This window comes from Scophthalmus maximus, chromosome 4, assembly GCF_022379125.1.
Source record: "Scophthalmus maximus strain ysfricsl-2021 chromosome 4, ASM2237912v1, whole genome shotgun sequence".
In the NCBI taxonomy this organism is placed as follows: Eukaryota; Metazoa; Chordata; class Actinopteri; order Pleuronectiformes; family Scophthalmidae; genus Scophthalmus; species Scophthalmus maximus.
Genome location: NC_061518.1, coordinates 22,425,936 through 22,452,457, shown reverse-complemented (window position 1 = coordinate 22,452,457; position 26,522 = coordinate 22,425,936). Strand labels below are relative to the sequence as shown.

General features: G+C 43.1%; 1 protein-coding gene across 7 annotated transcripts in view; it reads left to right on the top strand.

Moving 5' to 3' along the window:
• Nucleotides 1–26,522, top strand: part of ntrk3b (neurotrophic tyrosine kinase, receptor, type 3b) — a 184,135-nt gene that overhangs the window by 44,705 nt on the left and 112,908 nt on the right. For 6 of the 7 annotated variants that reach the window (XM_035628672.2, XM_035628671.2, XM_035628668.2 and 3 more), the window contains 2 exons: nucleotides 9,045–9,119; nucleotides 12,277–12,348. In XM_035628672.2, the coding sequence (XP_035484565.1) occupies nucleotides 9,073–9,119; nucleotides 12,277–12,348 (119 nt within the window). In that variant the 5' untranslated portion in view covers nucleotides 9,045–9,072. Of the gene's footprint in view, nucleotides 1–9,044; nucleotides 9,120–11,983; nucleotides 12,183–12,276; nucleotides 12,349–26,522 lie in introns of all 7 variants that reach the window. The other variant, XM_035628676.2, reaches the window with a different exon arrangement.

The window sequence follows — 26,522 nt, the reverse complement described above, 5'->3', positions numbered from 1 at the left end:
GGTGGTTTCTACCCGGGGCTGGATCGGCAAACTGGTGACACAGAACAGTCTGGGGGCAGGGACGGGGCGGCATCCTGGCTGAGGATATTAGCTGTGCTAAAACACAGTGGCGTGGCTTCAGAACAGTACCGCTTTCTCAAATGCAGGAAGTGAACTGAACTGTGGCTGACAAGACATAGAGCAGCACTCCGAGTTTAGTTGTACAGGCAGAAGGAAATCACCAAAGTCACCGATAGAAAAGAGTATCAGGGTTTCACTGATCCTTGTTTACACACAATAGAGTCGAGATGCACACACACACACACACACACACACACACACACACACACACACACACAGTCTATGACATTGTAAACTTTGTGTGTGTGCATCCACAATCTCTTATACAGGAGCCCGCAGGAATGAGGAATGCGGTGTATAGCGAAAGTGACCTTAAATTACTTTTGATTAGCATTGTATGTTTAAAAAATAATAATAATTAAATCAAATTTAATTCATTTTGTATTGGGGGGGGTACTCCCGTCTGTGGGGACGGGGCGCCCCCCCCCCCCGAATTCAATGGTAGGGGAAACACTGTAATCTGTGAGAATGTTATTAGTATCTTAAGTCTTTTATACTGATATTTTTTTTAAATAGCATTTATAAAAAAGAGAACAGAACAGCAGACGAATATGGGTTTCATTTTAGGAACGTTGCAGAAAGAGGACCAAGGACCATCCACACAATCTTTGTCGTCCACTTCACAAAGCACTGCATAGTGTAGTAGCCTATTATGGCCAACACTTAGAAGAAGCCACTTTCCGTCAGGCCGGTCTCTCCCGAGAGAATTCGTCCCTGAGAAACAACTGATAACTAACAGAAAATCCACAGAAATTTTATTCATGCTATTTTTCATGCCACTTTGTATCGAACTGAAGTCCCTTCACTAGGTCTCTCTTTCCCTCTCGCACTCCATTTTTCAGTCCCTATGGATTTTCAGTTGCAGTAGCAGGAAAAATTGTGCTTTGTCCTTAGTGCCGAATACGACGTATCAATGCAGCGCCAATCGGTTTTAATATCACCGTAATTCGGTCAATTCTGCCCGTCACTTTAATATCGATATCATATTCTCCCGCTCGCAGTCTCGGCTGTTAATGTAATTGAGACAAATTGTCACAATTTGCCCAGTTTTTAATGTTTTTTCAGTGAAAGTGCGGCGGAGAGGAGCAGCGAGCCCATTTGTTTCCGTCAGCCACTACGAGGCACTGAATCACGTTTTTTAATTTCAGCTTTTTGCCGAAGGAAAGCTCACTGAGCATACAAGCTCCTTTTTGTGTCTAGTGATCAACACCGGGATGGAACGAGGGAGGGGAGCGGGTGATAGATTGCTTTTCCGCACTCCAAACCTTCCCATGGACATTACCTGCTGCTATTTACGGCACTTGTCCTCCTCACCCGGCTCCTCTTGTAAAGCTCGTGTCCACCGGGGTGTGTAACTGTATGGACATGATGCTGGTGGAATTGCGTCGGGGCTCCAACGACCCTCACACCGCATTTGACTTTGTGCATTAGCACTGATGTCGGAGGCCATTTTATGAATCAAATTCGGACCAGCAGACGGAAGGCAGATATAATTTCCGTGCGCTCATACATTAGGAACGAAGGAAGCGGCTACATCTGTCCGCCTGTGCGTGTGATTGCATTTGCATAGAGGTAGCAGGCGTGGGTTTTGTCTCGGTGAGCGAAACCGGAGAGATCGAAATGGTTGATTTTCATTTACAAGCCTCGGATGCCAAATGTGCCCCAGGATTGGTTGGGAGTGTTGCTTGTTCTAGCCTACCAGCTGCAGTAAAAGTTGAGCGGAATAGTTTCCTCCGCGCTGTTTTTTCATCAGCGTTACTTCTTCTGTGTCCTTTTAATGCGTCTCCTCGCCTCGTCGTTACAATGCAGCCCGCAAACATTTGAGTTAAGCATTGCAAACAATACACACACACACACACATCAGACACACACACACACACACACACACACACACACACACACACACACACACACACACACACACACAAAGCAGGTTATCTGATTGATGTTAGGCGTGTGCTTTAATCTAGAGGAGTGCTACTTCACCACTGTGTCCCCACTCTGAAGTGTTTAGGCTGCAGACGAGTGTTGCTCGGCCTCCACGAGAACAGAGAGGGAGGCAGGATGTAGATCAATATCCCAGGAACACACCAGAGACATTCTATTTTATTAAACATTTTCCCATTAAGGCGGTGATGCAAGCGTTGTAGATCATCCCAACAAAGTCGTAAATCACAGACAGACAGCGGCGTTGGAAACAATGGGCAGAATCAGAGGAGATTACTAAGAAACAGAAGATATTTGCTGTCTGTGCTACCGGGGGGACTCATGTATCTTGTTCCGTAGACTGCCACGCATTTACCCGAGGAAACCCTTTGACGATAGCGTTGCACCTAAATCATAATCCTGTCCGTCACATCTTCATGTCCAAGGCTAAAATGAACAATAGCAAAGACCCTTAAATGACGCTTTATACTTACATTCTCTAAATTTCTATTTTCATCTCATCATACTATAATATACACATACCATATAGTAGTTCTTTGTTGCATGTTAAAACCACACTTTCCCACGACTGGCAAGTGAGCAGGTTATTTGGAGTGAAGTTGGGACGTATGGAAATACGGAAGCTTATCAGTGACAAAACTACTACATGTGACTTAATGTAAAGTGTGAAAAAAGTTAGTGACAAAACCACAAATAATTATTACCTGATTATTCAATTATTAGCACATAGTGGAGGCTTAACGACGGAGACATTAGCCTCGTGCGTTGGTCGACGCTAAAACACAATTTATGAAGGAGGGTAAATATTGAATGTACATCAGAGTTGACTGGCCAAAAAACAGGACTTATGAAGAATGTGTGCATTCAAATAAGCAGTAACAGTTTTCTATGTGAGCTATATCAATTTAATGAGGTGTTAAAATGGCAGTGTTGAGTTAAAAGCTTGTTCTGCATGTGAAGAAACAATATATATTATTACAGGTTGTTGCAGTCTTCTGGGCAAATGAAAACATGTCAATTTAAAAATGACCTAACTCAAAATTTTCTATTCAAAACGTTCCTACATCATGAACAATTAAAAGAAGAGAGCTCTTTTTTTTTCATTGGCTTTTAATCCCGAGTTATCCGGTTCTACTTTTAGATTCTGTCTCTGTACTTTTTATTTGTGTTCAACTAAAAAAAAAAGAACAACCCTGTTTTTCAGTGTCTTTTTTCCTTCCGCTCATAGTCACAGAAGCTCAGAACGAGATACAGTCGCAGGTAGGGGGTTCGGCGCGTAGCCCAGGGCCAGCGCAACACAACAGATGGCTGTTGCTGGGGTCGAATCTGTTACTGTTTGGTTCCAGGGTGTTCTCCTCAAGCACCAAACCACCCTGCCACCCAGTTGAGATTGCACTTTGTTGGCAGTCATTTTCTAAAGCAGATGGAAGGTGGCTGTAATTTCACGGGGCTTGTATGTAAGGGAGCGAGCTGGGAGATCTGCCTGAACAATTTGTTGTGAGAGTATCCTGCTCATTTCCTTTGTACTTACCAGTTATTGACAACATCATAGCAAAATATATTTATTTAGAAGGCCCTGTGGGCAAGATTGAAATAGTGTGAAGACAACAAATAATCTAAAAAGCGGATAAGGGAGGAGATACGAGAACAAGGGAGACTTGTCTTTCATTCTTATCATGCTGTCAAGAAAAATTAAAACCTCACAAACCCTTTTCTTCTTTTGCTCAAATCTCCCAACTTCTGTTGATAATCGTTTCGGCGCAGCAGCAATTCAAATTATCGCTCTGTCTCACTCTGGATGAGATTGTCAACTTCAATGCCCGAAAACGTAAAATCTCAGCGCCTCCATTACTTTTCAAATTATGTTGATTTTATTTTTGTACCATTTTATTTGTGCGTCCTCCGAGGACCTGGGAAATAACGGGACAGAGATTGAACGCCGCTGCATTATCATTGCATCTCTGTTATTCATATCCATCTTTTCACGGCCGTCTAATCCACATGCATATTCAGCGTGCCGCAGACAATCAGAGGTTCTGAGCCCGACAATGTGCTCATGTCCGCAGGGAGGCGTTCCCTGCCTCCTCGGCGCTGTTTGTTGACAGTGACTTGATGAAAATGGGGACGGCGCAAAATTATATCACAGCGCATCAAGCATAAATATTGTCGAAATTTTGTTGTATTGATGCGAGACGCCTTGTATTTTTAATCACTGTAGATGCCGAATTCCTCTGAAATCTTTCCTAATGTAGATAGACACGGCACAAAAAACGTCAAACGTCTTGCTCACTGCATGAATGAAAACAGCAGCTCAGATCTCAGCGATACAGGGATCTGCTCTGCACATTGGCTCTGCTCAGATGACCGCCAATCGCTGAACTAATTCTTACCGACTCTGACTTTTGTGGCTGTTGAAAACGTTTCATTTCGAGCCTGTCCAATAAACTGTTTGCAATCTTCCATACGACTCAGTTCAAACAGGAGTGTCCCGTCGCCGTCGCTATCATCATTCTACCAACAGAAGTAGTGACGTTATATTTAATACTCAAGCTGCAGGGTGTCTGTCAAGCAGCAGGATTTCATCTTTTCAACAGAATGTCATGATCACAACTCAGACGGTATTATTGCCTGTTTAGTTCCGCTCCTTTTATTTTCTTTCTGTCGTGCCTCAATTTATTACAATTTATTTTATCGAAAACCAAAAAAACAAACTTAAATACTAAGTCATTCCTTTCAGAAGAAAGAGTTTCAGTGATTTAATATGATTCCTAGAAGGAAGGATGAGGATTTTTTAAAGTTATATTTGTTATTTAGTTCACTTTATTATTTTTTTTGCTGTTTTAATCTATTTGTCCCTTTAATATGAAGTTTCTGTGTTCGAGGTGCAGCATCTTCTGCCATAGTGTGCTGCCTTCACAAACAGATCAGACACGTACAGTACACCAACTCAGTTATTTGTTCGCCTTCCATGTAACTTGAGCCATATTTTAATTAGCTTGTGTCACTTGCAACCGTTTCAATTATCTCTCGGAAAGTGACACTCTGACATGTTGTAATTAGATACGTGTGTAATACTACCCAGCAAATCCTGTTTGATTAATACAGGGCAAATGCACATTTTCGAAGTTCAGGGCCAACACGGAGAGACGAACAGCCATTCACTCTCTCACTCATACCTACGGTCAATCTAGAGTCTCCAATTGACCCAACCAAATGTGTTTGGTCTGTGGGAGGAAGCCGGTGTATTCCGGGGAGAACCCACGCAGACACGGGGAGAACATGCGGACTCCGCACAGAAAGGCCCTGGTTGGTTGGTTCGCAAGAATCTTCTGGCTGTGAGGCGACAGTGCTACCCAAGGGTGTGAATCTTCACTGGTCTCACGATTTGATTACGACTATCCTGCCAACGACTCGATTCGATGTCGACATTACTGCACATCATGGCTATGTTTTCATCAATGAATCAAAGCAGTCAGATTTAAAATGCCTTTTTCATTTTATTAATTGAACTACATCACAAAAGTTACATCTGAACACAGCAGGCAACAGGCTGAGCACCATGCGACAAGATCTGCCCGTCCTCACTACCGTCATGTGCCCTTACTGTTACATAAGACTCCGTTGCGACTGAAGTCCAGGAATCGCATGTTATTGCTGCTCGACTGGCTTGGCTCATTGACGCCTCCCCTGGGCATTGGTTTCGAGGTAGAGTGCAGGTATCAAGTGGCTGCGTCGCGGCACCGCATCAATTCTTGACTGAGCTGGGTCTGCTATTTCCTTGGCAGGCGTTACCACTACCAGGAAGCAACTTTGAACTCTAAAACGTAATTGTCCTGCCGCAGCTGGAAAAACAACATGTAACGGCATCGATTATAGTCCGTCACTGTGTCGATGCAGCATTGTCCACATCGTAGAAAGGATTCATTTCAACACCTCTATTGCTAACCACTGCATCAGCCCTTGATGAAAGTTTGCCGACTGGAATTGGATCACAGTCGATTGCTCTCCCTAACGTGTTTACGAACATTGTCTATAATTCTTCGCCCTGGTGGGTAGAGTTGATTCAACTTAGTATCCCAACCGCAGTTGCTCAAAATGCTTGAAAAACCGAACACTATAACCATATTGTTTGGATTTTTTTTTTACCTTTGCAGCCCTGCTTTCCGATATAATGACAGCCACATTGCCACTCTTTTCAGAAGACCCCAAACTCATAGCATGTCAGTCGTACTGGGGTCTCAGACAGTGTCCAGTGTGTGGACCTCATTTCCTGTGCGCCTGCCCTCTCTGCCTGTCACTAACACAGCTGTGCTGCAAGCAGTGGTGCCATCAAGGGGGGGCAAGGAGGCCGCCCCCCTCATTAAATCACTGGCCCCCCCAGTGGCCCCCCCTGGAGAGTTGCATGTAGCATATGCATAATATGCTACGCATAATATGCTACATATGCATAATATGCTACATGGTAAAATTCTTCTATCTGATATTTTTTACACATATTATACGTTGTGTACTATCCATTTAAATCAATCAAGTATATTTTTACAATAGTTAAGTAGTATAGTAAGGTCTAAGTAAAATAATAAATGAAAACAAATGCAGCCAGCCCAGCAGCTTGTATTAGATATATACAAGATCAGCAGAATTATAGTAAATGCTATTTTAGCATTTAGAAAAATATTTGATATTTTACATTAGGTACTATCCATTTAAATCAATAAAGTAAATTTTTATAATAGTTAAATAGTATGGTTAGGTTTAAGTGTCATGGGTTTGAAGGAGAAGGACCCAAATGAAGGTAAGAAGGAAAAAAAGAGTATTTAATAACTAGGGCAACAAAAAACAGACTTAAATAAACAAAATCAAACTCTCCACACCTCAAATCCAAAACTCCAAAATATACTAAAACGGCATAAAAGAATTCCTGAAATTCAGTTATGGCTTTTGGTTTTGTTGTGCCACCTCGTGTGTCACCCCATCTGCCCCCCCCCCCCCCCCACTGTGAAAAATGTCTGGGGTCGCCACTGGCTGCGAGAACCTAACAAGGGGCCTCCTCCACCATATCAGCTTGCGGGTCTATTTAATGACTCATCTCTCCGCCTTCACAATCATCTGCTTTCGATAGCAAGTGCTGCGATGTCAACATCAGCAGTGACACTGCCAGGGTGACGCACTTAGAGGCCGGGGGGGGGGCAATGTTTTCAGCAGCACAAACGCGCACTTTGCTCACATGCAGTGGTCAGCCTTCGGTGCCTTCACAGTGATATCATGACTGCTGTCATAGTGATCGCCACCCTCTCGACTGCTGGTCCATCTGCATGTGGCCTGGGAAAACAAAGGCACGGTTATGTTTCTAATCGGATTTGTGATCTGGCTTCATGCAAGCACTCATGTGCATAAATATATTTATCCAGAAATGAGACACTTGAAGTGACAATAATTGGCTGCTAACATTGTTCCCTGGAAACTGCGGTACAGTACAATACATTATTGACAAAGGGATTATGCAAGCGACTGTGTATCAGAGCAGCAGTGGACTAGTGTGGACGCAGACCAACAAGGAGGAGGGGGGCAACTGAATCAGGCTTAGATTAAAGCAAACAAACCAAATAGAGAAAGAGTCCGAGTCTCCGCAGCACCTGCACAAATGTTGTTTGTGCTCAGACCGGATCTCCCAAAAACATCTGGCAAATCCGAGCTCATTTTCCTGTGCTCCAGCTCACATTACCATCAGAACCGCGCTGGTGTCCTCGATGTAATCAGTATTCAGAACTCCTTTGTCTGGAAAAAAAAACACATCCAGAAACGGAACCGCCCCTGTTCTCTTATCGCTAACTGCTCCCGCCTGGTGGCCTCCATAAAAATAGAAATAAAAAAGTTGTCATCCCGTAGCCAACGATCAAGTCGTGCATCGTAGGGATTCCAGCAGTGCTGGTTACATTTGGCAGAGCTGCATCCTCCTCTCCACCAGGGGCAGCGATGCACCCGAGCCAACAGATATGCTGCAGGAGCGCGAGTTTTGCCAAAGCCAATTTGCTGAAGATTGCAAATGTTTTTTAATTTTATTTTTCCTGCTACTGTTTACATGAAACACAAACTGCTATCTGGTCACAGAACTCATACTGAGCGGGGTCATCTGTGTGTGTGTGTGTTTATTACTCTATATACTGATGTCAACGTTATATATACATGTAGATTTGCTTTAGAGCACCTTTCAAATGAACCGATCAGTCACCCTGCCGTGTACCAAAAAAAAGGAAAAAGAAAAACCCTCTGTATGTGTGTAACCAATTGTTGCGTTCATTAATTTAAATTTCACATTTAGGATGGAGTTCCCTTTAGCATTTAATCATATTTGACTTTTTCCAAAACAACTCAATAAAGCCTTTGCCCTGCCCTCTGCTATATCTCCTCATTTCCCCGGCTTAATTGAAACCAGTGTGCCCTGCGTGTGTGTGTGTGTGTGTGTTTGTGTGTGTGTGAGTGTGGGCTGTGTGCGTGTGTGTGTGCGCGTGCGTCACCTATTACCATTTCAAAACCATAACAAACAAATCATTTACAAACGCTCTGTTTCCTAATTCATCGACGCCAGCTTCCCCCTCCTTTTATCCCATCGCATAGCGAGAGTTTTCCCCGGGAGTCTGATAGTGTTAGTCAAAGTAAAGTCATCTGCAGTTTTTTGTTTGGTCGGTCCCCTCACTCGTTCCCTCACATAGATTAAGCTTCAGAGGCCGCCTCCTGGCAATTAAATCTATCACAGGGCAGTAGGGAGTGCTCTGTCAGAGCTGTTCCAATAACTGAGATTTAAATGAATATGGATTAAAAAAACTTTGACAACACACAGACAGTTATTTTGCAATTTGGGACTGATAGAAAAAAAAAAAGAGTTTCCTCTTGTCTTTTTTTTACTGCTTTATTTTCCTCTCTCTGTGGATGAATAGGGACCTTTCACTCACTATTCTCTGTCTCTCTGTTTACAGACACATAGAGAACTGGACAGGACTGCAGATGCTGCGGGACGTCGATATGGAGCTCTACACTGGACTGCAGAGACTGTGAGTGTCGATGCTGTTATCGGTCGGGGAGTGAGGGGGGGGCCAGTCACGGACGCTGTTTTTCAGGCCTGTTGTGTTTCAGATCTGGGAAAGGACAGTGGGAACCTGCGCCGCCGTTAATCCCCGTTTTCCATCACGTATAGCCTGTCCGCCTGCCTGCCTGCGTGCCTCCTGCAGCGAGGCCGATGGTTTCCTCCTTAAAATGAGAGCGGTAGCTCAAGTGGCTGCCGCTGCTGCAGCATCAGCAGCGATTTAGTGTCCGATGCGTCTGATGTACGTTTCACAATCCAGCCTGATTCTCAGAGGAGGAGACGAGTCATTAGTCGGATGGTGCAGGGGGAAGAGCGAGCGGAGGGTGTGTTTCTGATCCTGACCCGAGCTGATGTTTAAACAAGCTTTTAATTCTTTAAAGTCAAGCATGGTGGAACATCCCCTGTGCTTTGCTCAGCCACTGATCAAACAGTACAACAAAAAAAAAACAGCAGGGGAAATCGAATTAGGGCCCCTGCTGTAGCATTGTGACTTAAAATAAAAAAAATCCTCATCTCCTCACTCCTTAAAGCAATGCTACGCTCCTTTCCTGCTTTGCTCCCCACGCACTATGAGGCCATATCCTTTTACATTCCTCTCGCCTCTGGCGCGCCTCCCTCAGCCGCTGACTCCGACCTCCTCTTCCTTCTCTCTCTCTCCACAGAGAACTTATTCTCCATTGCCCTCCAAAGTCGGAGCTGGCCTCCTTCCTGATCTCCCTGATCCCTCATCAGGGTAGCCAAGTGCAATATCTCCCCCACTAAATTAGCATTTTTCTCATTACCACTGCCTTATTCCTGCCGCCTTGTCTAGGGACACCCGCTCCTCCCCACCTGAAGTGAGACCTTCCCAAGGAACACTGTAACTAGAGGCCGAATGATAAGGATTTTCAGCGACCGACGCCGATGCGGATTAGAATATATAAGATACATGAGATATATATATATATAAAAAAAAAAAAAGATTTGCAATTATTCTTAAAATGTTATCATATTTTTTGTTAGTGTAATGTAATTTAGGCTTGATATTTTACTTTTTAACCACAAACTTTCTAATCAATAACTATGAATGAAAAAGAATACACAAATACAACCAAATATATAGAAATTGGATTAAGAAAATGAACATAGTTGAATGTCAAATAAATGCTGATACTGATAAATCAGTGAAAGGCTCTGCTATTGCCTCGTGTGAACCTGCCTTAGGTGGCAGTATGGAGAGAGCTGGAACAAGTTATTCAACGATACTTTACATAACTCTAATGTAACAGTTTACCTTCCTCATCTGAATTCAAAATGAAATCGAAAAAGATATATATATATATATTTATATATAATTCATTTGACATGACTGACAGCGTCCCTCCCTATTGTTGTACTTAACTTTAAAAAGGGGCTTTATAATTTTCTTCTACAGCTGGGAGCTGCAGTTTTTTTTTTCTGGCAAACATTACTCAAATCAGAATAAATGGTGCATTCCCTGGGGACAGTTTTCAGCTGTGGAATAATACACCTTCAGTGCACTAGCAACTATTACAGCAATGGGATGCTGTATGTGGGATTAAATCAGAATAAACTATGATGTGTGCGTTCATGGTAATGAGGGAACATGTCACCCAGTGCAGCAGCGTGGCTCACTGATGTCTTTTTAATGATGGCCTCCGTGGCACAGAGGAATAACATACAGCGTGTCACACTTTGGCTACACAGGAAACACTTGTTAGTTGGATCAATTCACTGGCTGTTATGTCCTGATAATGGGATTCGCTTATGGGAAAGAAAATGCTGAATTGAACCAGACACAGCTCTGTTAACGCGTTTTAACATATGCTAATTGTGCCTTTATATAACTGCCGGTTCACACTAACCACACTGTTTTTATGTGTAGGATATAAAAACAGGCTTGATGTCAATAAAAAAAGGAAAGGTTAACATGCTGCATGGACTGTCAGTTGATTCTCTGTACAGAGAGGTAAAAGAAAAAGGAAGCCAAGATTGTTCCCTCTCTTTTAGCTTAATTTGTTTTTGGTTCGTCATTCACCGCAAGACAAATCTGTTTACAGAGATGGTTGTGTACAATATAATCGTCATTACTGCTGTCATTACCACTGGGAGGATTACACCAAAGCTCAACAGTCATCCTGTATTGGTGAGCTAATTTCTAGGCGGTGAAATAATAGTTCATTCTTACGCAAGGCTCCCGAGGACCCCTCTCAAGAACCCCTTGGCCACACTTTGCAAACTTTTAGGTGATGAAGCAGCGCGTCGCTGTCAAAGCCCACAGAAGTGTGATCAGACTTCTAGAAGGTAATTGGCACCAACAGCTGGGTATAATGAGCACACTGCGTTATGAGGCGCTCACTGATGATGTCAATGACTTCTTTGGAGGGAGACATCTGTGATTACAAGATTGGAAATCATTACCATTGTCGCCCAGAACAGTGGTTCCCAAACGGGGGGCGCTGGGAATTCCAGGCCTCCTTGAGAGGATTTCACAAGGGTCCCCAGCAAAATGGATCTTATTTTAATTTCATAGTTATTTCACTCGACACACGTGAACACAATCGGGGGGATGTGTTGGAATGAGTGCTCATATTTCTCTTGTTTTACAGCAAGGACATGCGGGTTCACAAATCTTTCATCGAATGGTGGTTCAAAGTGAAGCTCCATTTCCGTTTCAGCTCTGCAGGGGAGTAGAAACTGAGATGGAGAATTGGAGTGGACAGATCATTGAGATTATCATAGTGGACCAAAAAATGTACAAAAAATAATAATGTCTTGAAATGGAGTGCTGCATTATCATATCCTCACTATTAATATTAATTTTTTTTGCAGTTCAGCCCAAATGGAAAAAGAAAAACATTTTCAAACTGAATAAGAGAAAAACATCAATAATATAAACTGACAAGGAGCAGAGAGGCACAAGCACAATGAAATGCACCAAGAAAAAGGAAGTCACAGAAGAAAAGAAAAAATCAACATGGCCTTGAAGTGATGTGATTATTTCATCGTAATGCTGTGTACCCGCGTATTTGTATGTGCCCACGCAAAAGGGAGAAAAAGAGATAACTTAGTTTTGGTGGTTTTCCTCACCATTTCATCTGTATTTTATCTGTCTTCCTTTTCAGCACTATCATGAATTGCAACCTGAGGGTGATCCAGGCTCGAGCGTTCGCTCAGAACCCACACCTACGCTACCTGTGAGTAAATGTTCTATCTTTGACACCCATGTTTCCTGCGCCTTCAAAAGATTTATTATGATCTGTGACGCCTGGCAGCTTGTCGTATATGGCTGGAGATAAGTCAGTGTTGAACAGAAGATGATGCAGGTGATAGAGACTGACTTGGGGAAAATTGTGACGCTGCCAACGGCCCCAGCATCTTAAATGAGACATCCATTATTTGCCTTGGATAATTGGATTCCTATCTGCCCCGGTTCTTTGTGCCTCAGTAGAGCAACAAGCACAAGACGCGGTTCCATTTAGTCTGCTCTCGCCAAATGGACAATTTGTCCAGGAGGGCCCAGCATCAGAGAGCTGGAGCGAAGAGCAAAGTAATTTCTTTAACAAAGGCTGATGTGTCACCGTATGACAGCCTGTTATTCCCCAATTTTCCAGGAGCAAACATGGCGGGGAACTCAGTCACAGTCTTTTACCTGAACACACTTCCGTCTGCAATTTCCAGTTGTGAACTGAGAGGCTGTTTGGTCTGCAAATGACTGCTGTTAGGCTTAAATGTGTGCATCGTGTGTGTGTGTGTGTGTGTGTGTGTCTGTGCATGTGTGAGTGCATAATCAGTATTCATCTTGTTAGAATCTTGTATGTTGGTGAGCTGGAAAAAAAACCTCAAAGTGATGTTGTCACATGCTAACTTTTGGACATCTGAGCGTCAATGCATGTCCCCGGGTGCACAGTGTGCACCCAGGAAAACAAAGGTTTGTGTCGTTTGTAGAGCAAATCTTGCCTTCTCTTTGATTTTTGGATTCGCAACCAAATGACTGAAAACAAATAAATAGGTGTCACCCTTAGGGCTGCAAGTAATGATTTTCATAATCGATTAATCTGTGGATTATTTTCTCGAGTAATTGATTAGTTGTTTGGTCCACAAAATGGTGAAAAATCTCGACCGTGTCTCCCAAAACCTCCAAGATGAGGTTTTTCGTTTTGTCCTCACACCAAAGATATTGAGTTTACTGTCGTAGAGGAGCAAAGAAACCAGACATATTCATATTCGTATTCATATTTAAGAAGCTGAAATCAGAGAATTTTTTCCTAAGAAACTACTACTCAAAATAGTTGGCGATTAATTTAGTAATCGATTAACTGTTGCAGCTCTAGTATTCCTCTTACTTTTTCTTTGCTCTCATACACCGATCAGCAGAGAGATAAGGGAACCACTTCTCAACAAATTTTTGACAGGTCCCAATTAGAATGTGCAGCGTCATTGAACCATGCCCCTTACCCCGCATCATTTAAAAGCATGCCTTTTTGTGTGTGTGTGTGTGTGTGTGTATGTGTGATCCGTTCAGATGACTCGTGGGGAAGTCAAACTTACCTACTCTAAGGGGGGGGGGGGTCCTGCTTAGAGGCGCGGCAAAGAAAATTACTTTAATTAGATGAACCGTACTTTTTTCCTGCCGGGGTAGTGCGACCTTAGTGTGTGTGTGTGTGTGTGTGTGCGTCTTAGTCTAAGTGTGTGTCTGTGTCTATGTATGTTTGTGTGCTTATGAAAGACGAAGAGATATTGAAGGGAGTTGGAAATAAGTGAGCGATAGTCCTCACAACTACTTACAATGTGTGTGATTTCTGCATATGCGTACGTGTGTGTGTCAACCTACTGTTGGGATTTGGGATACAGTAGCAGCTACTGTTTCCCAAATTTGCACGGTGTGATGACTGACGCAGTCACGTCCTAGGCACGTCACGTGCAGTGCGCCGGATCCGGCAGATTGAAGTGACAGCTGTTTTTTGAGTGACAGCGAACAGCAGCTTTTCCTTGCGCATAGCACATTTTTTTACTCTCCGCCAGAGTGGTGTGTGGTCTCCATAATTTACTCGCCAAAGACGTAATTGACCCGCATTTGGCAACTGGCGAGTGCTAATTTTGGACCCTGCACCCACCCCAGTTATTCAATTTTATTCTTCTACTACCATTTCTCTCAAGGATGGTTTTAATACGTATCACAGGTGCACATTGTGTTACATACCCTGACCTAACAATTGATAATTCCTGAACCCCTGTGAACGGTGATTGTCCATTGAGTAATGATTTCTTTCCATCTACTGAAGAAAGATGAGCTTTATCTCCAAGGCTGGCAGCATTTCCTACAACATTGTCTACATTACTTTAAAAAAAGCTTGGTCATGACTCAACCACAGTGTAGTTGTACTTACACATTGTGTGGGAGCTCCTGAACGCTGTCGGACTAAAGCTCACATTAGCAACTCTTTCCTTTATCTGTCATAGAATTGTAGATGCTCAAGAGCCTCAGGTTATCCGTCTATCACTAGGCAATAGTATATCCTGCATCACCTTTGTGCTAGCTTTACAAAAGTGTTAGCAGCATGTGTAACTAAACCGGTATGTTGGAACAAGGCCAAATCATCCTCATACCCAGAGTTGGGATCGAGAGGGAGGGTTGAAATATTGATTTTTTTTTAAAGATGGTATTTGTCGCTGACTGGGGTAAAATAGGTCTACCCAGTCAGCATGGGAAAACAATTCAACCCACTGTGAAACTTCAGAAGATGCCCAGTACCAGACCTGTGCATCGCTGGCGATTGTCTACGTCTGTCATTTCAAACGTGACCAAGAATTTTGCTTGTTTTTTTCTGCTCCGTTATCATTGTAAACCACAATGTGCAATGTGAGCACAGAACACAGCACTAGATTTTCTCCTATCAGTTATTGACATCAGCTATTGCAGTATTCATTCGACCAAAACCATGAAGAAACATTCATATGAATTTTACTTATTCACCAATAAAAACGGCAACATGATAATCAGTCACCCTATCAAATAAACAAATGTTCAAACCTACATCTCACAACCTCCACTGGGTGGGATTCGCTGCCTGCTTCATTAGAAGTGAGCTCAGCTATGTTTAATACCCTTTTTTTTTGTGGCCTTGTTTATTTTCCAAGCAGCCCTTACAAAGCATCAGAGCTGTTATTATGAGGCGACCTCTATGGGCAGACTATAATTTATTTTAGCCCAAAATAAACCTAATTAAAGGCTACCATAGCCCGAGAGAGTACTTCGGTCTGATCAGCAGGATATTGGTACATAAATGAGATCCAATCCATGCAGCAGCCAGCATGTTCAACAACCCTGTATCCCTCTGGTTCTCGAGCAAGACACACAAAATGTCTAATGTTCCATCAAGGCTCGACTCGCATGAGAGTATCAGGCTGAATGACATAAAGGAAGATAGAAATTGTGCAACTCTCCAGACCGTGATTACATTGCCAACATGAAATCTGTGTAACATACACCCGTGGCATGAATATTAAGACGCAACACTCTGAATTAAAATGCTTATCAGATGCGGAGATCACAGGAGATCACCAAACTGTCATAGTATTTACAGTTTCAACAGTTAGCTGACGCCGAGTGATTATCAGTGTTACAGTGAAGTGGACCACACTTAACGGTAAAGCAGCCGGAGGTCACTGCAGCCGGACAGTTTGAGCATACATGACTGGGATGTGTGGCAGCGATGTGACTGAGTGGGAGTTTAAAAAGGAAAATAGCAGTTCATTTATATATTATCTGCATTCACCACAGCCTTGTGATGACCGAAATCATAAAAAATCGATCTTGTCCTTGATCGCCCGGGCTGTTCCACTCTCAGGTCATAAAAGGCCCAGGGATTGAATTTCTTTCTCTGGCGTCATGAATTATCTCACAACTGTACACTGCCGTCATGTAGGTCACGTTGTTCATCTTGTAGCCGTTCAAACTTCAGACAACAGACTATTTTTAGGCTTTGGTTCTGCAGGGTCAAAAAAAAAAAAAAAAAAGCGTTTGCAAACTAACCTCTAAGTGTAAATCAGTGGCTCAAGTTTGCAGCCGAGCTATCTTATTAAAATGAATTTGACAAGTTTAGTTTTCCCCCCCCCTGAGCAATTTAAAAATATCTCTGTGGGATGTCTGCCTTAAAAAAAAAGACCACTCATCAAGTAAACATATTGCCGTGTTTGTCTCGGTGGCACCAGAGACTCTGCGGCAAATCCCACCTCACCAGTGGCTGTGGCTGGAGAAACTTGATGAAACAGCCTTGAACCTCTTAAGTACCATAATGGGACACTGAAGGAACAATCAGTAATATTTTAGACTGTCGCTGCAGAAAATGACCCCACTCGGTGCCAGCAAGTCCACAGTTACATCACTGGCTGCTGTGGGTTTCTGGCGTGTAAACAGTCCTGTCCCGTCCGTACGCCGAGATTCATTCCATGCACATCCATCCTCTCGCTCCCCGGACAAGCATGAATGTGTGCCACCGGACTTTACTCAGTATTATTTGGACGTCTGGAAGAACATGCGGCGATCTGGCTCCGAGAAATAGTCGCCCTGGTGGTTCTACATCTTAATTTCAGACCACAGAGCACAATAACATAATTCACATTTCTGTGGGATGTTTTTCCAGTAAAAGCATAGCACATATAGATAAGACGAGTTTGACAGGGTTGTGGTCTCACCTTTTTATCGTCTCATTCAATTGTTGACATGGTGTTTCTGCAGATCTTTCGTAGCGTAAGCTAAATTGTGATTGTCATTGTTTTTAGAAATGGACAATTTTCCTCCATTCGGCAATAAGAGTGTTACTGCTGAATGTGATGGTGGAGATAAAGGACAAGGGCCCTTGTGAAATGGTTTTTAGATAACAGTAATTACGGGAAAGCTTTAATCTTCCTCAGAAGGTTCTTTACTGAGATTACACATACGCGCGCACACACCCACACACACACACACACACACACACACACACATACACACACACACGCGCACACACACACACACACACCAGACACCACTGGAGGTTTTATCCTCCACCTCTTGCATCCTGAGCCACAATATAGCAATAATTGAAGCGACAGTGTGTAATATTTAGAAGAACTTATTCACAGAAATTGAAAAAGTTGTCCATAATTGCGTGTTCATATATATACAATAAGATGCATCAAAGAACCAGTGTTCTCTCGTCAACTTTGAATGCTGTGTCGTGTTGTGCTGCGTTCCAGTTCCACTGCGACTCGGGAGGTCGGAAAAAAATCATCACCCCGACTTCCGATGTATAATAGAACGTAGCATTAAATATGGTTGCAGAAAATGGTCCAGAATACGTCGCATTTGCGTTGAATTTCCAGCGTTGCAGGAAACCGGAAATGGAATTCGCAGTGCACCACAATGAATGCTCAGCATTTAAAGGTCACCAGATGCAGCCAGAAAAGTACAAAAATTACACACTGGGGCTTTAAGTTAAGGGCATCATACTATGTATTACTGCTATGGAGAATTTTTTGATGGAATTAAATATGTTAGCATGGACGAATATACAACACAAAAATCCTCATTCTGTAAGTTGGTTCTGGACTTGCCAGTGTTATTTTCCCTTAGTATGTACTGGATGCAACGTCTTAATGAATTGAGTGTACTGAGCATTTTTGTGGATGCTTGCAAAACAGTATGCTTCATATCCCCCTAGCACTTTAAGCAGCAGTCTACATGAAGTCGGAAATTCAAGTGTTTTTACTACATTCGCTGATGATGTGTACTTTTACAGGTAATAACCAAAACTCTCCCAGCCGGTATATATGTATATTATAAAATGACAGAAGTAGAAATAAAGAAATAACCTGGACATTATGCCGAAAATCCTAATCAGATATTAGGCACTCAACATGTGGCAGCTACAGTCTCTCCTAAGTCAGCAGGAAGCAGGTAGCAGAATCTGGTTAACAACACTTTACTGTCTGACTACATGAGCGAATCCTGCAAGCTCCAGAGTTTCCAAGTGGTCTCCTCTGGATTCTTTAGAGGCAGTACCGTACATCCCACTGTTAACTTGATTTGAATGGATTTAACAAAAATACTATTACCTAAAGTGAAGCATGCAAGTACATCACTGCTATCAAATGATTTTCTCTTGCACAAGTTAAACATAGAAATATTCTTCATTTATCGTACCTTCTATTGCCTGAGTGGTCAGAATGATTTTTTATGTTGCAATCAGCATATTGCCACGCTGCTTCTGGGCTCCTCGTCCTCACATTCTGTAATCATCGTCTGACTGACAGGCGACTTAATCTCACGTCTGTTTCTGCAGTTGAGACATGCCACTGTCATGTATGAAGCTAAATGTGAAACTTGACCCCAAGGGAGGTGTGATTAGCATGGCATAAGGACTGGAAGACTGGGGGAAATAATTAGTCTGTCTCTGTCCAAAGGTCAAAGAAAAAAACCCTAGCAGCATTTAAAGGTCACTAATAAACATGATGTATCTTGTTTGTATAATAAAAATACAAAAAGAAATTTAGAGAGTGACTATCTGGCAACTTGTTGTGCTCACGTCTTTCTTCCTTTGCCAATTTAGATGTTCACATTTTTTTTATATGTACAGCAGCAGTTTCCTTGAGGCAGAGCCAGGCTGTTTCCAGTCTTTGTGCTCAGCTAATTGGCTGATGAGTCTAGCTCCATATTTGGCGCACCAGTGATATCAATTTTGTCATCTGATTAAGCATTTGAACCAATACTGAGCTATTGGCGTATTGACACTTATGCCGTCCATTTGACATGAGGCGGGGTGACTTGTACCTCTGATAAAACAATTGACTGCTTACTAGGTGGAGACCCGTCGGTGTCATTTCAACAATCACTTCCTGTTCCGCCATACTTTGATCCCCGTCATGTGTCTGGTTGTGACACACACCGTTATCCTGCACACAAAAACTCCAGATGGAATTGAAGGCTATCAACAAAGGCGCCTCTACAAGGTCTTGGGCTTTCAACTCATTCCTGCCTATGCCGGGTTGGGCTTTCTATTTGATGCCGCGGCTTGGCCGTGCGTTATGCGCCATTGCTTGTCCCCGCCTGTGTCAAATTAAAGGTCAGTGTCTGGATAGCGAGGCGACTCTTCTCTTCATTCCGGTGTAACCGAGGGAGAGGCCCAATAAATCTGGAGGGAATGTTGTCACCGGGGAGTCAGAAAGGTCACTCCCCACTGGGAGAGGGAAGAGAAGAGAGTCTCTCTCATTAAATCTTCCTGGCTACATGTTTTTTCTTTTTCCTTTTTTTAAAATTCCTACAGTAAATGTCACTTTAATGCTCGGGTCAGCTGGCTCACTAGCCTGAGACCACCTTTAATTAGATATCTGATTATTCGCTGTTTACTTTGTCGAGGCTTTTAAACTCTCTGCTTGCTCTTCTTGCATTCTATTTAAGATAGACTTATTTTTGTCTTTTGGAAAGAGCTACTCCCTCAGGTTTCCAGGTAGCCTATTCACTCCAGGTTTTGGCTGACTGGGAGTTGAGGCAGTTCCCTGTTGCACTGTCTGTATTGTTCCACCTGGCGCCTCCACAGGCGTGTAAAAATAGAGCAGTGATCTCCAAGGTGTAAATGAATGCGAAAGCCCTGATACTGTCTGTGTCAAGCGCCTAACATTCACACCTATAGGCAGTTATAGCTGACACTCTCACTCTCAGAGAGCAGGTATAGAATCCAGTATAATGCCGGAGTGCTGTCTTGACTCATCGGCTGCTGAGTGGACTGAACTTTTTTTTTACCTTTTCCGTGAGACAAGAACCGCAGCTATGCTATTAGTCTGGCAAATAGAGACGGCTAAATTGTCTAATGCCCATCAAATGAAGGTTAAAAAGGGTCTGATGATACCATGACTTTATGAGTTGTATTATACTAAATGAGGACAGCAACTGCCTGTAGAGTGGACTGCCTGTAGAGTTGCAATTTTGAAAAAAACAAACTTCACTGCAAGTGGACGTTTACTTTCATGTATAATGTGCGACAATGGGTAAGCTGAAGAATGTCATTAATAATATATCAACTATTATGGATGTCCAGATCCCATATTCCATATCGGTATCGGGCCATTATTGGCCAAAATGACTGGATCGGATATAAGAAGTAAATGATCCGATACATTACAGTAAAGATACCAAATAAATACCTATTAACATATCTACTAAACCTTGAACGTCATTCCGGCATCATATTTTTATGTCAATTAATTAACAGTTTACAGTTCAATTTGTTTTTTGCTTGTTTGAACGGTGCTGACCATAATACATTCTGGCAAAAGTTCTGTGAGAAATAAAACAACAGTATTCCATAACTTAGTCATGGTGCTGGCTATGTGTGTGTCTTCCTTTAGGGGAGTTGATTATTTATATTACAGTTGAGTATGAGGTTCTAGATGGATAGGTTAAGCACATAGGTTAAGTGCATCCTGAACAATGCATTCTTGATATTTCATTTTATGAGTGGGGAAAAGATTGTATCAGATTAGTATCGGACCGATATCGGCAGATACTCAAGGTTGCAGGATCGGTATCGGATCGGACACGAAAAAGTGGTATCGTCCCATCCCTATCAACTAGGATTACTACACTAAAGCCACTGTTCTCTCTAGAGGCAAATCGCTGTCTTTGGTTTTCTGAAACTTACTATTAAAACCAACAATTTGAGGGTTTGCAGGGCTGTAATTATGAATGCAGTATTGTGGGCGACCTTAAGTGTTTTGCTTCGTGGGAGTCATTGCATGACTTTTGATCTCTGCGGCTGTTTATTTCTCCGTATCCTGTTCTTTCTTAATTTAGCATTGCTCTGGAGGAGGACCTCCATCCCAGAATCCATGCTTGAATCAACAGAATTTCAGCCGAGATCACACTCTAACAGTTCCGCCCACTGTGCTCCGTGTGGGCGCGTTGCCGCTTTCCGAGTGTGTTAAATTAGAAGTTGGCGTTGCTCCGTGGCTAAAGGTTGCGCGGACCTCGTTCCCTCCCACGGACGGGCCTGTCACTCCGCGCTGCCAGTGCCGGGGCCCTGTGACTGTGGGAGATGGCAGATGGGGAGGTGAAGGGTACTTCAGGATCTCCCTCTCACACTAGATTTTGTAGTAGACCGCCTCCGCCATTTTCCAAAACCTCACCACCCACAATGCACCACATGAAATCACTGTGGGAAACAGACCATGGGTTGCATTGTAGGTGTGCCAGTTGCTGTGTTTGCCACAGCAGGTGAATCAAGCTGTTGTTTGATAAGGCACACAGGCTTTCCACTTGGCATTCTGGAGGGTGGGAGGTGGGGGGGGCAGACTTTTTCATGAAAACCCCCCCCCAAAAATAAAACCTTCAGTTCCACAGTTCAGCCACAGAGAATAACACATAAGACGTGCCAGTAGAACGGGCATATGGCAAGGGCTTATTTCCCAGACGTGGAGGTTTGGGAGAGCAAACAAGCGGTTGAAATTGAATCAGCGCATTCATAAATTCACAGTTAGTTCAATTTTGACATTCCCTCCCCACGCTCGGGTGTGCGTGTGGCTAATCTCACTGTAAACACAAACACAGAGGTTTGCCACGCTCTGATAGTGGTGTCATGAAGCACAGTATCTGCCGGCCGCGCGTACTGCAGGAAGCAACGGCCGCTGGTTGCGAATGCTGTAGAGAAATGATATTTCTCTATATAGAATGAGCTCTGTGGTCAGGCAGAGATGGTACAGAGCTTAGACGATCTGATGCTGTTCAGAGTACAGCATAGTGTCACACATGTCACACATGTGCTTGTCATGCCTGCCAAAGGGCACATAGGTACAGGTTGCCGACTCACTAAAAGAAATGCCCACTTCAATCCACAAAGTTCAAATTGTGTTTTTTCAAAATGACGAATTTCTGCTGTCTGCCCTTCTGCTGCCCAAATCCATTTTTTGGAATAAATCAAAGGCCTTCAAGGATACACATTATAATATTCTATATTTAGCTAGTTGCCCGAAAAAAAGACTAAAACGGCAGCATTGAGCCTCGTGTTCGTTTGTTTGTTCTGTCAATTTTGAGTCGTTCCCATATTCGCTGTTCTGCTGACTTAACATCAGAGAACCAAATGGGAAAATAGTCCCTGACACCTGCAATATTTACTCCTGTTTGAGTAATGTAAAATCACAGAACCCAGTTGTATTGGGAAATGACTTGGCTCTTAAAAAAAACAAAAAAAACATACTTGTACTTTGACTTGATATGTATTAGCCCTTTCACTACTGGTTTGTGTTCTTTAGACATGTAGACATATCACTGCATGCTTGTTGTAGATATGTGGTGGTGCTCCAATCCCAGACATTTAATGATTTGACTTGGTTAAACCAACTGAAGTTAAAAGAAAAACTGATAACCAGTCATTTTCATAGAGGAATCGTGCACTCAATTACACATCCTACAGTAAATATACTACTCCCACAGCTCCCTCAAGCTGTGGGCCCAGTGTGACATTAATGAGTGACTGTTACATGGAGTCAAACATCTATTAAGCTAAAGAGACCAAATTATTTATCTGTTATTCCCTATTCTATTTTTGTGTTATTCCAATTTGTATCTCGCTTTAGTGGGTTTGCCCAACCCATTTTTTTTACTCTTTTGGGTTCGGCACTGTAGTCAAGCTGAGATCTGGGAAAACAACAATGCTTAAATGTGTTCAGACGATCCGGTTGTGAGCCAGCCAACATGAAAGCCTCACAATTTGGGTTGTATTTGAAAGTGTCCACTTGTGTCTTTTGCTCATTGTTATTTTGGTGAGTGCAGGGTTACCAAAACCAATAGAAATGATTTCCAAACCTTAGAAAAAATGCTGTAAATCTCCAAAAGCATCTTAAAAATTAATAGATGGAAGTAAGCCGTGTGTGTGTGTGTGAGTTGATCATTGTTTCTTTGGTTCCTTAATTACTTTCCTTGCTTCGCTCAGTCAACATCCTGACAAATTGATGTGGGAGTGATGCATGGCTATGTAATATCCTGCCATATTTTGCATGAACGTTGTATAATAATGCATTGCTCATAAAGCACTGTCCCCCCGATCTGACAGATGGTCGTGTGGCACTAAATGAGACTAAATCAAGATCCCGGGACTGAGTTACTGAGGGGGGGGGAACTGTGGTCAAAAGAAAGGCAGAGGGGAAAAAAACAGAAAAAAACCCCGTCTCAAACCAAGCCAGAAAACTGAGTGGAAAAGAGAGAAATTGGCTGTGAAAGCAGACGGACCGAGGGACAGATTCAGAAATAGAAACTGTGAGACACAGGCTACAGTAGATAATGACAGGGTGGAGAGGGAGGAAGAGACTGAGAAATTAGGCATGAAAGCGCCACTATGGGAGAGGGGGGGGGGGGGGGGGGGGGGGGCACCTCGAGGCCCATTCAGAGAGACAGAGAGTAGCCGAGAGTAGAGCGATCTTTAGATCCATAATCACAGCACGCGAACGGATCCTAATGCCTTCTGACGGCCGTGCTGGTCCTGAGACGGTGGCGGGTGGTTGTGGGTCGCGGCGAGCCACAGGAATAATGGCTCCAGTTAATCTGCAGCACAGGACGTTCAGCCTCGAGAGGCTGCATGTCAACCGGCGTGACTGGATCGATAGTTGTCTGTAACACCCAGCTTTCCCCCGCCGCCTCAAGTTCAAACCTCCCACCAGCAGTTCACTGCATCCTCACCTCTGCTGCCTTCACTTCCCTGGTGTCACTTTTAATCTCTTGAGTGCTGAACAACCAAAAGGGGGGGGGGGGGGGGGTGATTGAGACAGGACAATATTTTTACCTGAGCTGACGGAGGCAGCTGAAAATAGTTGCTTTCATCACCATGAGGGATTGGTTTTTAGGGCGGCGTGCGGGAGCCCGTCTGCAAAGGTTCCATCCTCTTAGCTGAGATGCTGGGGTGCTTTCAAGTCGCCGTGCGGGGGTCGAACATGCGGTGTCATCATGCTCCACTCTCACAGGGGTAGCTGGCTGTGTGCGTCTGTCAGTGCCTGAGAGCAGTGCAGCAGCAGCAGCAGCAGCAGCAGCTCCTCTCCGAGTTACCCAAATCCCATAGGCAAGATGAGGCTCTCTGATTCCTGAGGCAGCACTTTGCCCTCGCCCTCCCTCCCGTCCGATCCCCCCCACCCTCTCCCGTCACTCGCCACTCACTCTGCAACCTGTGCGCTGACAGACAGTTGTCTGGCTGAGGCCTGACACTCGGTGTACACAGCACGGAGCCCCCCGACACAGGCACTGTCCATCAAACGACACCGCCAAGGAACCCTCAAATGTGTTTGGACAAGAGGATGAGGATTTCAGCCGAGCAGATTGCTATTTACTGTGTTACGCGGGCTGGGGAGGGGAAAGGGGGTTGGGAGCTGGTGGGAGGGGGTGTCGGCCTGTGGCTCAGCCGCCTGGCCTCTGGATGGAGCCTGTGGCCTCTCATACACCGATGCCGTGTGGTGCCGTGAGAGTGAGGCAGCGAGCCGATCTCCCTACGACAGAGACGGATAGGGCGGGCTGACTTTGATAATGTGAAAAAGGAAATAAGTTTTTTTTTCTCCGCAGTGTATCCAGGGAGGCTGATAAGATGGCTGCCTTGAGTGCTTGGGTTAGAGACTGTTTCCATCTCCACAAGTCTCTGCTTAGGAAGATTCACAGAATCATTAATCTCAGCTCTAATAACACATTGTGGGGAAAAAAAAATCTGATTTGTTCTCGAGTACAGTCATGAATAACAGCTGCAATCTATTAGTGCGGTTTTGGTCATCATCATCGTCTAATAATAATAATGAAAATATTTCAGAAATCACATTTCATACAAAAACTGCATTACAACGTGCTTCACAGGAGAGAAAGTATGTGTCAAATTCCTTAACATGAAAATAGACATAGAAGGAACAGAAAAATAGGGGTGACATGAATGCCAATGAATGTAACAGAAGATGGTAATTAGATAAAAACCCACTTTATAATTAATTGTTAGAATAAAATTAAGATTCAAATAGAATAAGGATGATTTAAAAAAAATACAATTGAGTGGAATAAACATAATACGTAGAGTTAAACAAATTCCAGAGAAGTACATCATTTTAAAAGAAGTGCAGCCGTGCTTCAGTGCCATGAAAAGTGTAGCGTATCAGAAGAATCATTGCTAGTCAAAGGCTAAAGTAAAGAAATAAATTTGTTGTTTCTTTTGAAAAATATATTTTCACCATATTTTATGAAGAATATAGTGAGCTGTCTTCCCTGATACCCATAGCTGGTGTGTTCCACAGCTTTGGGGCATAAGTGACAATTTTCCTTATGCCGTTTCTGGAAATCTCCAATAAAACCAGCAGTAGATGATCTTGGGGTCAAATAGTTAACAAAGGAATTAGCTTGGTCCTTTTTAGGGGGGACATTCAAATCAATTCTAAATATTAAAGGATCTCAGTGCAGAGCAGCTGAAACTGGGCTAATGTGCTCTCTCCTCTTGCTGAAGACTTTCGAATGAGCTGAAGACTTGCAGTCTTTTTCTTTTTCTCCTTTTTTTTTGGTAGGCCAGTAAAAAGTGCATCACAGTAATTCACAGATTCAGCTTAAAATGGAAGCATTCAGCATCTTTTTAATGTTTAGCTGGTCATGTTTTAGCTATGTGTCTTAGAAGGAAAAAGTTTAATGTGGGATCTGAAACTGAGAGAGCGCCAGGACCTGTGTAACGAGGTGGGTTTTTTTCTGCATAAACCTTTAGTGCGACTGCAGAATATCATATTTGCTGAGTAAAAAGAATCCATTAGACAACCAACCAGATTTTTGTTAACCCCACTCATCTTATAAAAGTTCTCATAACATTTGATCACTTTATGCCAACATGTTGTGGTTTGTTTTGACAAGAAGCTAACACTTTTGCCGTTCCAGGCAGGGCTTCCGTGCGATCGTGGCCCTTTCAGAAGATTTTTAGTTTGGCCTGGAACTTCAGTGTCTTTTTGGATACTTTGTACAACATGTCAATGATGATAGATCCAACATTGGATGACTTTTATGATAATTTTTCCAGTTTTTCATGACTATAAAGGCTACTGTTGTTGTCAGCAGTCTACTAGACTTCCATTTTGGATCTTTGACCAATCAGAGGCTTTGTAACAGACTTTGTACCAATCAGACACTGTGTTGTTGACTGGTCGAAAATTTTGAAGAAAGATTTTAGAATTAGAACAGGAAAGATCACTCCTCCTTTTTACTCCTGCTACTCCTACTACTCCTACACAGTTTACTTCTCTGCCATTCTGCAAAGCAGTTCCTGTCTGCAATGACACAAAGTGACTTTCTGAGTTGAAAAACCAAAGGACTTATTTGTAGAAAAATGTACATGACTTT